At 36.6% G+C, this 12,979-nt stretch overlaps 1 protein-coding gene across 1 annotated transcript in view; it reads right to left on the bottom strand.

Annotated features, from left to right (window-relative positions):
• Positions 1-12,439, bottom strand: part of LOC139674381 (sodium channel protein type 5 subunit alpha-like) — a 30,558-nt gene extending 18,119 nt beyond the window's left edge. Inside the window, exons 1-10 of the mRNA XM_071560645.1 lie at positions 12,167-12,439; positions 10,638-10,756; positions 9,206-9,295; positions 8,000-8,128; positions 7,682-7,773; positions 5,416-5,655; positions 4,779-4,842; positions 4,034-4,178; positions 2,536-2,730; positions 800-988 (exon numbers count right to left, since the gene is read on the bottom strand). Coding sequence (XP_071416746.1) covers positions 800-988; positions 2,536-2,730; positions 4,034-4,178; positions 4,779-4,842; positions 5,416-5,655; positions 7,682-7,773; positions 8,000-8,128; positions 9,206-9,295; positions 10,638-10,756; positions 12,167-12,439 — 1,536 coding nt within the window. The remainder of the gene's footprint in view (positions 1-799; positions 989-2,535; positions 2,731-4,033; positions 4,179-4,778; positions 4,843-5,415; positions 5,656-7,681; positions 7,774-7,999; positions 8,129-9,205; positions 9,296-10,637; positions 10,757-12,166) is intronic.
• Between the last annotated feature and the right edge of the window lie 540 nt (positions 12,440-12,979).

Raw genomic sequence — 12,979 nt, 5'->3', positions numbered from 1 at the left:
TAGGTGAGATCCTGAGGTAAAGAATATCAGAAAGAATAAAAGATTCCAGTACCAGGAAGGAAATAATTAGAAGCATCAGCTGACAGAGACCCTGACTGACTGGAAGTGGACAGATTGACCACATCATAATGCCCAGTACCTCAGTATTCCCTCTCAGCACAACTTGATTTCCTTCATTTTCCTTTTGTGGGAAGGGTTTATAAGTAAGGATATATCATATCATATCATCACTTCAAACTTTTACGATATTACTACTTTTATTAACAAGTTCTATAAAACTGTTAATTGGAGAATAAAACTGATATCTTTGGCCTCAAGGGTTTGATAATAATTATTTCTCTTTGTCACTCTGATATTTTAATGAAAATCTAACCAAACCTTAGCTGATACAACTCTTATAGAATGGACAAATAAAATGAATTTGTAATATAGTGCTAAAATGTTCATTTTTCTCCCTGTATTTTTTTCTGCATCTAAAAGGCTCTACTAGACTATTCAAATCACATCCCAGTTACCAACTTTCTTTTTTTTTTCCTTTTTTTAATTTGAAATTATTTTAGTATGAAATAATAACATGTACTATTGGCAATCACTTCCATCTTCCCTTTCAAGTCCATATCTCAGGTACCCAATACAATTTTCAGATTGCTTTAAAAACCAAGTTATTCCAAAGAATGCAAGAAGGACAAAAAAAATTTAGAAGAGGGGGAAAATTGCAAACAAAGAAGGCTTTTCTGCTCAATGAATTGTCATATCACACATAAGTCCAATGAACATATTTCCTGTTTCAAATACTTACAAGCTTCTTGTGGCAGCGATCAGGCTGTGAATGAAAAATTTGCTTCTCTTTCTCCTGATCGACTACAGTTAAATTTTGTCTTATAGGTGTTGCTTTATTACTTCCTTCATCTTTTGAGTTTTTCAAGTCAGTAACTGGCAATTCAGATCTAACTTGCAAGGCTTTACTGCTTTCTCCTGCAGCCAACTGCTGTAAAAGAAAAGGCAAAAGGTCTGTCTATTAACACAAGGCAAATGCCAATGCATGAACAAGAATAATACTCAATTTAGGTTTTAATCATTAAATTATGATGCTGTCTCAATGCTTTACACTAACAATTCCTAGCTTTCAAATGCTAAACTGCTATAAAAAGACAGGAGTACAAAATGCTACTCACAGTACTAAAAGACAAAGCAGGGTTAATTGTCAGTCGCTGCAATTGAAGTTTGCCCTTGTCACTTTAGGTATTGTATTTTGTACCTGAATTACAGAATATTATGGTGCATCCTTTTACTTGCCTTTTCTTGCTTTGAAAAGGACTTTGAGTCCAACGAGAGCAGAAGATTAAGGACTTAAATTAAATCCTGGGGTTGTTCAGTCTTGGAAAGGGAAGGCTCCAGTGAGACCTCAGAGCCCTTTTTAGTACCTAAAGGAGCTACAAGAGAGCTGGAGAGGGACCTTTGACAAGGGCATGTAGTGATGGGATAAGGAGGAATGGCTTCAAAGTGAAACGATTTAGATTAGATATTAGGAAGAAATTCTTTCCTGTGAGGTTGGGGAGGCACTGGAACAGGCTGATCTGAGAAGCTGTGGATGCCCCACCCCTAGAAATGTTCAAGGCCAGGCTGGAAGGGATTGGAGTAAACTGGTCTAGTGAACAGTGTCCCTGCCCATCCTGGACTGGATGATCTTTATGATCTCTTTCAACCCAAATAATTATTTGATTATATGGTTTGATGATTATCAGAAATGCAAAGAGGTGACCTCTGGACCCTTACAGACCAAGGAATGAATGGTTGGAGCAATACTGTGCCAAGAGGAAACACTGTGAAAATCTGATGTCTGCCTCCTAGCTCTCCAAAGCAACTGCAAAGAAACTAATGCTGCTTGTGGATATCCTTCTACATTAATGTAAAATTTGGTACAGAACTAACAGCATTAGCCTGCCCAAAGGCTGACCCTGCTCTTGTCCTCCTGCATGCAGTCACTCAGCAAGAGACATGACACCCTTTAAACAGCTGAGCACAGAACTTCCTACCAATTAATCTATTAGCACCAGAACTTCCAACCCCAGGGAACAACAGAAGTAACAATTTCTCTTACAGATGCAAATTTATCTGCTCATACTTTCTTCATCAGACTACACAGTAATAGCAAGAAGGAATACCCAGAAAAGGAATGTTTGTACACAGCAATGATGGAAGTGTTCAATAACGGGGCAAATTGTGGAGTGCAACACCTATGCAACACCATAAAAGCTACAAACTTTCCAGCAAGCCATTCCTATAGAATGTCAGGTCAGAAATCCTAAAACTTAGTATGATTTAACTTGGACTCATGATAGTTTTTTATATCACAGAAATGTTTGTATATTTAAATACCTGACTACATATACACATGCATTTATAAAGACACAAAGAGAAATGAAGTGTGAGAAGGTATTGGAAGAAGCACGTTTCATTCAAAACATTATTTCCCTAATTCACAAACAGAAGAAAACAAAAGGAATCACACATTATATATAATAATTTACAAACCTGTTCTTTCTCTATAATTTTTTGGGCATCCTGAAGTAGTTTTTCCTTTGCCTCTGTTTCAGCACGAGTAGCTCTATTTTGCTCTTCATATGCCATAGTTACTACAGCCAAGATCAGATTGAAGAGATAAAATGAGCAGAAAAAGATGACTGCCATAAAAAATAAAATGCAGGTCACTCCAGTTGAACGGATAGTCTGTGAGGAAAAGGTAAAGGCTATGATATATTCTTAACAAAAAAGCTTTTACAATACAGTTCCAAACTAACTTTAAACAATTTATTTTCCTAGGCAATACAAAAGGTTAACATACTGCACTGTTTTGATTAAACAGCAGTAGGACTTGCCTCTGGTCTAAGTCAGACAAGAGGTCTGGAAATACATCCAGTCAAGAGTTCCCTTGGCCTTGAAGTAAAGGCATTTCAGCTCTTAAAATCTTCTCTGTGATCACACAATGTTTTCTTTCTATGTAACAGACCATTTTGAACAATCACAGCAACACCATATACAGCAGAGAAGAATTAACAAAACCCATTCTTAAAATTAAATTAAACATCTCCCAGCAAATCCAGCAAATGAACATCAGAGATCAAGTTATGAGAAGACAATTTCAGCTGTAAAGAGGTATCCAGGAGACTACAGAAGAAATTAATGAAACTCAGTAATAAAGATGAAAGCTAAAATTATCTAAATAACCATGAAAGATGTTATAATTACAGAATCAGAGTCAATATTGAGGCTGAAAATCTTACTCTCAAATTTTTTTAAATTACTGCAGAGAAGATGGCCCAAAATTAAGGTCCAAGACATTCAAATAGCAAAAACATTATATCCATTTTTTTAAAAAGTTTTAAGTTAATAACGGTTGATGGAAAAAAGTTAAAGTGGCAAATATGAAAGTTACAAAATAAAGCAAATTCCTGTCTAGCAAAGGCACTGCATAGACATAAGTGATCCAGAGAGTTGCATACATGCATTTTTATATTATTTTTTTGAAAAAAACTCATCAGCATTGAAAAGTTGCATTCAACTCTCTGAATTAAAACATAAAGCCTCCAAATTTTTAGTACCAGTTGTCAAAAACAATCTGAAAGAGAAGCGTTGATCCAAAAGGTTTGGTGAGGAGTTGTGACTGAAAAGGAAGAGGAACAGGGAATGCAACAAGTCCTCGCATTCCCTGCAGCAGCAATGAGCTCACTGGCTGGATCTGTGGTATATTCCAATCCTTTAGTGGTTAAAAACTGATATTTAACTCTTAACCACTGACCCAAATGTGTTCTCCTCCAAAACGATGAGCATTTCCAGCAGGATTGCTCCCATTTGATGTCACCCACAGAAGGTGTTACAACTTAGTCTCTTGAACCTACTTCCTTAACATTGACATTGATTTTGAAAGAAATGTGGTGTCAGTAGCGTTAAAACCAGCACAGATTTTACTAGTGGACATAAACCTCTGAATTGCACATCTAAAGCCATTCTAGCAGGTAATAAAAGTACCCACTTGTCTGTAGAGACGCTCCCAGGAATCCTGTGTCATCAGACGGAACACAGAGAGGAAGGCCCAGCCAAAATGATCAAAACTTGTATAACCAAAGTCAGGATTCTGCCCAATCTTCATGCAAGTATAGTTTTCTGGGCACCCTTTGCTAACCACAAAGTAAATATTAAACAGTAATTACTTTAAGATTTAATGATACCTGAAAACGCCCAATACACAACATCAGATTTGTTCAGTCTATCTGAAAGTCCATTTCATTACTCCCCAGTATAATTCTGACAGAAGGGCTGATTTAAATCAGACCATTCTAGAAAGCCATTTGTCTAATCAAAGAAAACTAGAGAGAAACCTTAGTTAAGGACTAGACAAAAACTCTCCCCTGATGCTGGATACGTGCAAACAAATACACAGAGGGGGAAAATGGAATTATTTTCACTTTTAAATAATTCACCAAGATGAGGAGAGTTTATTCATATCTAACAGGTAGATCTTTATTGATCTGCTCCTCTCCTCACTTATATCATTCTACCTTACCATTACATTCGCAGTGGTTAACAGCAAATTACATATACAATTGGTTGCATCCTTGTACCTAATGTCATTCTTTTTCTGATGTGAACTATCTGGCTTTTAATTTAATGACACACACACACCCCCTCCTGAAAAACTATCACGATTCCTTTAGATCAGAAATAAAACTACAGGAGGAACAAATTAAGAAAGCACTAAAACTGATTTGTTCACTTACTTGTGACCTGGGTCAAACTCACAAAGCAATATTTCAGAAGAGCTATTCATTCTGTGGCAGATATCTAAAACAAAAAAAAAAAGAATCAAGGAATCATAAAATCAAAAGTTGTCAGTTTCCACAGCCTTCTGACAGTAAACCATACATTTACTGCACTTTATAAACACTCTGATGGATCAAACCTCTGTGAAGTACAACAAAGGACATATAGGCTGATTCTCAGCAGATCTATCTCTATGACAGTTCAAAAAAAATAGCAGCTATGTACTGCACAACTCACAATGTAGGATTTTATTTGGTCTCTCGTAAAAAGAATGTCTGTTTGAAGTAGGCAAAATCTCTGAAACACAGAATAAATGATGGGGAAAGGTAATTCTCTGTGCAGTACCCCTAAAATTAGGAACCCTGTGCAATGCACAGTTAAAAAAGAAAAATTCACATAGAAAACTGAGCCCCTTCTATCCCACAGACTGCTAATCTTGCTCCAAATCCAAGAGTCACTAATCTCACATTCATTTGTCCCAGAGACTTCATATTAATACTTGTGCAAATGGAAGGCCAAACATTCTAGGGAAAACACATGCAACTATAGTTTAACATTTCTGTGAAAAATCGAGACATACACAGGAAGATCCACAGATTATGTAAAGGGATAAAATAATAACATTACCTTCATCATTTGGTACGTATATCTTGGGATCCTTACATAATGAGTCATTGTACTCAGTATTATTGAGGACACATTTGGATTTTAAATTGCCCATAAAAAGCTGGAGGCCTATTAGAGCAAATATACTCAAGCAAAATACAGTCAAAATCAACACGTCAGCAAGTTTCTTAACAGATTCAACAAGTGAATTTACGATGACTTTCAGACCTAGAAAAATAAGATCCAATAATACGCAAAATGAGAAGAGGGATGCAGTGATGGTTCCATATGACAAGACAAAACAGCTGTAAGTATGTTAAAACCAGTTGGTGTAAATGAGTTTGTAACTTCAGAGTATTCTATGAGGTAAAACAAAGCATAGGAGTGAGTTAAGCATTTTTACTTAAATTTCCGAATCATAAATTCTTTGGCTTCTGCTTAGTGCTAACACTCATTTTGCTAATTTGCAAATTCTAAATTAAGGTGGTATCAAAGCAAAGTATTACAAACTTCAGTGAATATGGACAGATTTCTGTGCTTGATTAACAGTAAACAAGTACTTCACACTGGGCCAAATACACATTACATTAAAGGACAGCTTGTGTTGGCCTCAGGGAACTCTGCCTTAGAAGGTAATCCCTTACAGATGCCAGCACTTTAAAAGCAAAAGAACATTTATAACATTGGGAAGGAAGCAAATAAATGTTGGGGACCACCCAGCAGGAAAACAGCTTGGCAGAAAGGGTCCTGGGGATTCTGGGGGACACTAATTTGAACATGATTCAGCATTAGTGCATTGTGACAAAGAGGGTGAATATTATCCTGGGCTGCATTAGGCAAAGCAAGGCCAGCAGGTCAAGGGAGGTGATTGTTCCCCTCTACTCAGCACTAGTGGGGTACTGGGTCCACTTCTGGCACATGGACATGCTGGAGAGTCCAGCAAACAGCCACAAACATGGCAAAGGGACTGGAGCAACTCTCCCACAAAGAAAGGCTGAGCTGGGACTGGTCATCCAGGAGGAGAAGGCTCAGGGGGCATCTCATTAATGTACGCACATATCCAAAGGGAGATGCAAAGAGGATGGATCCAGGTGCTTTTCTGTGGTGCTCAGTGCCAGGACCAGAGCCCATGGGCACAAACTGACAAATGGGATGTTCCATCTCAACATCAGGAAACATTTTTCTTTTGTGAGTGTGACTGAGCATTGGCACAGGTTACCCAGGGAGGTTGTGGAGTCTCAATCCCTGGAGATACACAAAAGCTGTCTGGACTTGGCCTTGGGCACCCAGCTCTCAGTGGCCCTACTTGAGCAGGGAGGCTGGACCAGATGATCTCCAGAAGTCCCTTTAGAACTCAACCATTCTCTGATTCTGAGAAAAAAGGTTGTGTATAAAGACCAATACTGAGGCAGAATAATTAATTTTGAAATGTGATACAGGCAGAGAGTGATATCCAGGATTTTTCATAAGAAAAAAAGTATATTTTATCTCTGCTCTCCATCCTGAATATGAAAGGAAAAGTATTGATGTGTGGGTTTGATACTAAAATTAAACACTTTGTGTGTTTAATTCCTGCTATAATTCCATAGCAAAATCAAAAATACACTTGCAATTACATAGAATAGGTAAAGTTAATGTACTATGACAATATATATATATAGTCATTTACAGATTTTCAAATGAATTTTTGCAGTTGTACTCTGAAATCAACCTTTGGTATCCTAATTAGGGGCATGACAGAAAAATGTCAAGTATCTGGATGGTATACACAACATACTGTTGAAAGTATTACACTCAATCCAGACAGTGGCTGTGGTCAGAAAGGAAACAAATGGGAAAAACACCAGAGAATATTAAGCTAAGGAATCTTAGTGAGCTAATGAAACTACTGAAACAGAAATATGGTGGTATAACTATATTATGTTAAGAGAACATATTGAATAGAGTGGGCTGCTCCAGGAAGATAAAAGTAAAAAGACAAAGGCACCAGGCTAAGTAAAATTGAACATTAGTGATGGGATAAAAAAAATGCAGAAAATAAATTTGCCTTTGTCAAAACTATTTAGAAGGAAGATGATTAAAAAATTTCTGTTAGGACTTTGCTGAGAGTTACTACAGACTGTAAAACAGTCATACCTTGGGATCCCATCAGCAGTCACAAAAAGTGACCAGAAAAATGAAGGAGAGCAGGAGAAGAATTAGAATTAGCAAACTGGTGAAACAGAGTAAATCAGTAAGAAAGGCTGTTCCTTACCTGGTATTACTGAAATGGCTTTCAAAGTCCTCAGCACTCTGAAAGTTCGAAGAGCTGAAACGTTGCCTACGCTGTGAAATGCAGTAATATACCTGTAAAACAAAACCACCTATAAATGGCAAAGATGTTTTTCAAACCATATGCATGTTGAGCCAGCCTATGACTATTTTTCTCTCTGCAGGTATGCAAATGGTGGTTCAAGCACAGTAAGTCCTTAGCAGGTAGGATGCCAAACACTAAGAAATTCCAGCAACATGAAATAGTATTTCATCTGTGTTTTTGTCCCCTGAGTGTAAAAGAAAGCTGAGCTCTACTTACATTATGATAATAATAGAAAGATCCACGCAGTTCCATGGATCTCGAAGAAAGGTAAATTCATTCCAAACAAATCCTCTTGCTACTACTTTTATCAATATTTCAGTAGTATATATGCCAGTAAAAGCACCTCTGAGGAGGAAAGTGTACATTAAAGTTAGAGAAATAAAAATATTACTGAGATTAAGTTACAGTCAGGCACATTCAGGAATCTTCTACAATTTAGTTCCTGAATGGAGGTAAAGGTAGACAATGTGAAGTAAAATAGGACAGATTACACTACTTTCAGAAGCATGATGGGTGTAAGAAGATGTCTTTGGTAAGATTTCCATGTAAATCTGTAACCACAAAAGTTCACACAAGCATACAATACTATTTCTGGATGAAGAATAGCTCATGATTCCTCAGGGAAAACTTTTAACACTGCATTTATATTCTAAAACAGGCTGGAAAATTTCAAAGCTTCAATGTTCTGGCAGAACAAAAGAACAATAGAGCAAAGACTTATTTCAGCCTGTAAAGTTTGTACATTTTACACACTTATTCTGACAAATATTCTATAACTGAAAGAAATCCTACAGAAAATTAAGCTATTGTTATCACCATGCTTACCCCAAGATAAAAGGAATTGAAATTACAGATCTTCCAAGGCTCCAGGCACATTTTCAAGATTTAATTCTAGAACATTAACTCAAGGTACACTGGTTACAATGGATAAGTAAAAAACGTAGCAAGACATTACAAATAGATGCCTTCCTAATGGGAACAACTGACCCAGGAGTGTCACCCAGGAACAGGAAAAAAGAACAGAATGAACATTTATCCCTTTATAGTTTTTGCATGAGCCAATCATAACAGATATTCAGGTTATTGCTATAGAATGAGAGATATTAAGTCAGAGTCCTGCTGCATAGTGTCTCTGAAAGGCTCAATCCTTAAAAGCAAAAATGGGACAACCTCCTATGTTACACCAGATGGCAAAATTAGCCAGTGTGGAGAAAAGGGCATATGCTGTGAGCCTCTAAGAAAAGACACTGAAGCTCCACAAAAGACTGTGTGATATAATAACAATCCTCAATCTGCTTCAGAGGTCTGTCTGAGAATTTTCAAGCCCCTGAATTAGATCATCACATTATTATTTAAATTTTTCAGTCCTACGTGTTAGCAGCCATGGAAAAAGAGGGAACATACAGCCATTGAGATACTTACTCAGTCCAGTTGAGTGATGGTGGAAGCTTAGGTACAGTCATAACAACACAATTGAGTAACACAGTACATGTAATAATGGCAACAAAATATGTGAATAGTGAGTTAAGGAAAAAATGACACATTACAAGACAATGAAGCTCATAAAAGGCCGTGATTTCCACAAAAAAACCCCATACAGATATTCAAATTATGACTTTGGTTTTAAATATACTCAGGACATTTCATGTGTTTTCCAAAGAAACTAATAACAAATCAAACCTGCTTATCTGGGTAAACATCATGGTTTACATATGACAAAGAATTGCCTGCATGTGGAGACAGTTTGAGAAGTTAGGACTTCAGTGGGATATAACATGTTTGACAGAAGAGATGAGAAACATAAATAAATGGGGAAAAATGGTCTACTATTATTTGAAACTTGAAAAACCTTCATTTTTTTCACAGCAGGAGGATGGAATAAAGAGAAATGGGCCACAGCCCCATAATAACTAGGTGGTTTAAGCCTGTGAAAACCAGTTGAAAATGTTAAATTACCAAAAACCAGTGTACTTTGAAACTAAGAGTCCATATCTGCATGTTTACAAAACACTCCTATGCTCTGCAGAGTTCAGAAAGATTTCTCACTTGATGTGGTAGGCAATGAAAACATGCGTAAGACAAAACAGCCTTTCATAAAAGTTCACCTGTTACCTTATAAAACTGTTGTTTAGTTTTGTTTTTAAAACAAACATTGGTCTTAAATATAGGGTTCCTCTGAAAGTAAATTTAGTAATTTCTAGTAGCAGGAATACACATCCAGTGTCAGACATAGGTTCCACTAAAAGGACCAATTTCTACAAATTAGTAATTCCAAATGAAAACAGATGTTTGACCAAAAAAGCAGAAACTACTTAGCTGATGGTTTTGCACCTGCAAATTCTTCAGATTCTGACATTCTCCAAACAGAGTTATATTCTTTCGAAAACATAAAAGATGGGTGCTCTTCAGAACTTTCTAAACTGTGTTATACATTTCTTAGGACAACATGAGACACTTTCAGCAAAGTTTCACCATAAATCCCACCTTTCATATTTTAATAACTAGGAGTCACTGGTTTGCTTTTTTTTTTGTCTGTATGTTTCTAATTTAACCTTGTGACCACAGTCAAGATTTAGAAAAAGTTCTGGAAAACAGCTAAAATATCACACAATAGCCTGTAAATGCTGTTTCATACCAGTATCTGCAAATTTGACTTCAAATATAATCTTTTTAACGTTTTCACTTGTTCCAACATCATGTAAATATTTTAGTTGTTATAAAATAAGGTTCAATATAACTTTTTAAAAATCTCTATCATAGTGATATAAGATCACATACACATTAATATGCACAGAGGAACAGAATGACAGAAAATGGTACAGAATATTTGAAAATTCAAATAATGAAAGGATATGAATCAATCAGAATTTTAATGGCTGTTTTTCTGATCAGATTAAAAGGACCAAATATACACAAGGCAGGTGTGGCAGTAAACCGAAAAATAGTCCTCTTTTTATTTATCACCATAAAAGTCTATAAAGAAAAGATTAATAGAATATGAAATATTTCAATTAATTAAAATTTTGCCCAAAAAATAAACATTCAGCTCTTCAAGTCTACATCTAGAACTGTATCTAACTGCAATTATGAGTAAAGGTTTCCTGTATTCTTACTTAGAGCTGTGACCTGACGATACACATTCTGAAGGAAAGACAGCAGATAGATAAAAGTGCATTATTGCCTGAGAGGAAGAAGCAGTAATGGGAATTAATATGAAGAGCAAGTGAACACATTCACTTGGTCAAAGTAATTCAATTACTTAAAGTAATTAAATAGTAATTACTACTCTAGGACTGCAACAATGGTCACAGTCATACTCCAAATTACTTTACTCTTGGATAGTTTTATAGCCTACAAAAGCTCATTTACAAAATGCACATTGTGTAGGACTGCCAGAATCCCAGACATTCAAAGCAAAACCTTAAAATTTGAAGTATCCCTGTAACACTGTAAACTCCCTCTAAGCTGCCTCAATTTCCATGCAGCTCAGTACTTCTGGCACATGTGAAAATGAAATATTTTGAATGAAAAACACACTTCCCTAATGTAAATTTCTTCAACTGAATCAGCCTTAGGTTCTCTTCGTCAACAATATTACTTTGGTTACTTGAAAAAAAAAACCCTCTGGAAAAAGAAAGTCTTCTCTAATTAAACTATTATATTGCAATGCCTTGCTGGTCACATCATAAAGACAGCAATGTAGGACTAGATGGAAGCTTCTGCTCGTATGGTGAAAACCCCCTCAACAGTAAACAATCATACAATATTTAATGTAGGAGGGATTCTTAGAGCCTGGACCTTATACACTCCTATAGGCAACAACACCAACCACTCTGCAATAGCGTGGAGTACACACAGTATAAATATCATAAAATAAACAAAGTCAATGAGATATAAAATAACAGAAAATTAATTTCTGACAATGCAAGTACATGGGTTTGCTACACAGAGTACTGGAAATATCTCAAATAAGCCTCCCCTAATTTGTATAATATTTGTAATTCAGTGAAAGCATCTGCAATTCCAGCATGATCTACTGTTGGACAAGCACTGCTTATACAACAGGGAGTTCAGCCCCACAGGCATCATAAAAACTGTTCTGAAAAGCAAAGCATTCCTTATCCCAGAATATACTTCCTATAAAAGTGTATCGATGATGTGTATTATGTTTTCATAATTAAAACTGACTGCTGACTGGAACTGAAAAATACCCCTTGATGGCCTAGAGCAGAGCATACTTTAGCACTCCTGCCCCAAAAGGTGTCAGTAATGTTCAAAGATCTGTCTACAAAACAATCAAAACCCAGAATCTCCTGACTAGAGCTTTTACTATATCTTAAGAGTTCAGCAGACAAACAAAAAAATGCTTTTGGAAGTTTTAACCTTGTGATCACTGTAGTATGGATCAAAATCCTCCAGGGGCTCCCCAACAAACTCTTCTGGAATGTCCCCATAAAGAGATGGCAGTGTTTTGCAGATTTTCAGATCAAGCTGGGGAGTAAGTTTATCTTCATCAACTCCTCGGTCCTTATTCTTCCCTTTAACTTTGTCTGGCTGCTTTTTCTTCTCAGCAATTCTTTGCTCAATTGCTGCCAAGGACTCAGGGGTGAAAAGTCGAAAGCTGTTAGTTTCTGATGGCCAAAACAAGGGATCCATTTTTCCTTCTGAATGTTTGTTTCCAGTACTAGAGGCAATTTAAATAAAAAAGGTCTTAGAAAATAACAGGAATAATACACAACTTTAATATCTATTAGATAAGTTAATTCTTACTTCTGTGAAACCCTGTATCACAATATAATAGAATAGAGTAGAACAAGAATAGACTGTTTCAGTTGGAACGGACCTACAATAACCATCCAGTGCAACCGCCTGAGCAGTTCAGGTCTGTGGAGTAATAGACAGGGTTAAAAGTTAAAGGAGAATAAGAATTACGGAGGAGACCCAGCTGCTGCTTCCTGGAAGGAACATGGTCATGATGCCCCAAGAAAGTTTCCCAAAACACTGATAACTACCTGTTATGGGAGATGCAACAGAGAGGGGAGTAACATGAAGGTGCTACGGCTTCTCTCCACAAACATCCTGCAGGAAGGGGGACATGGAGACACTTTGTAGATCAAAGACTGTGCCGTATCTGTCCACCAAGGAAGACAGATGCCAAGGACAACTACCCAATGAACTACTTATGACCAGAGCCAC

The sequence above is a fragment of the Pithys albifrons genome, chromosome 7 (assembly GCF_047495875.1).
Source record: "Pithys albifrons albifrons isolate INPA30051 chromosome 7, PitAlb_v1, whole genome shotgun sequence".
Lineage (NCBI taxonomy): Eukaryota > Metazoa > Chordata > Aves > Passeriformes > Thamnophilidae > Pithys > Pithys albifrons.
Note: the sequence above shows the minus strand (reverse complement) of the source record. Positions and strands in the feature narration are given on the sequence as shown.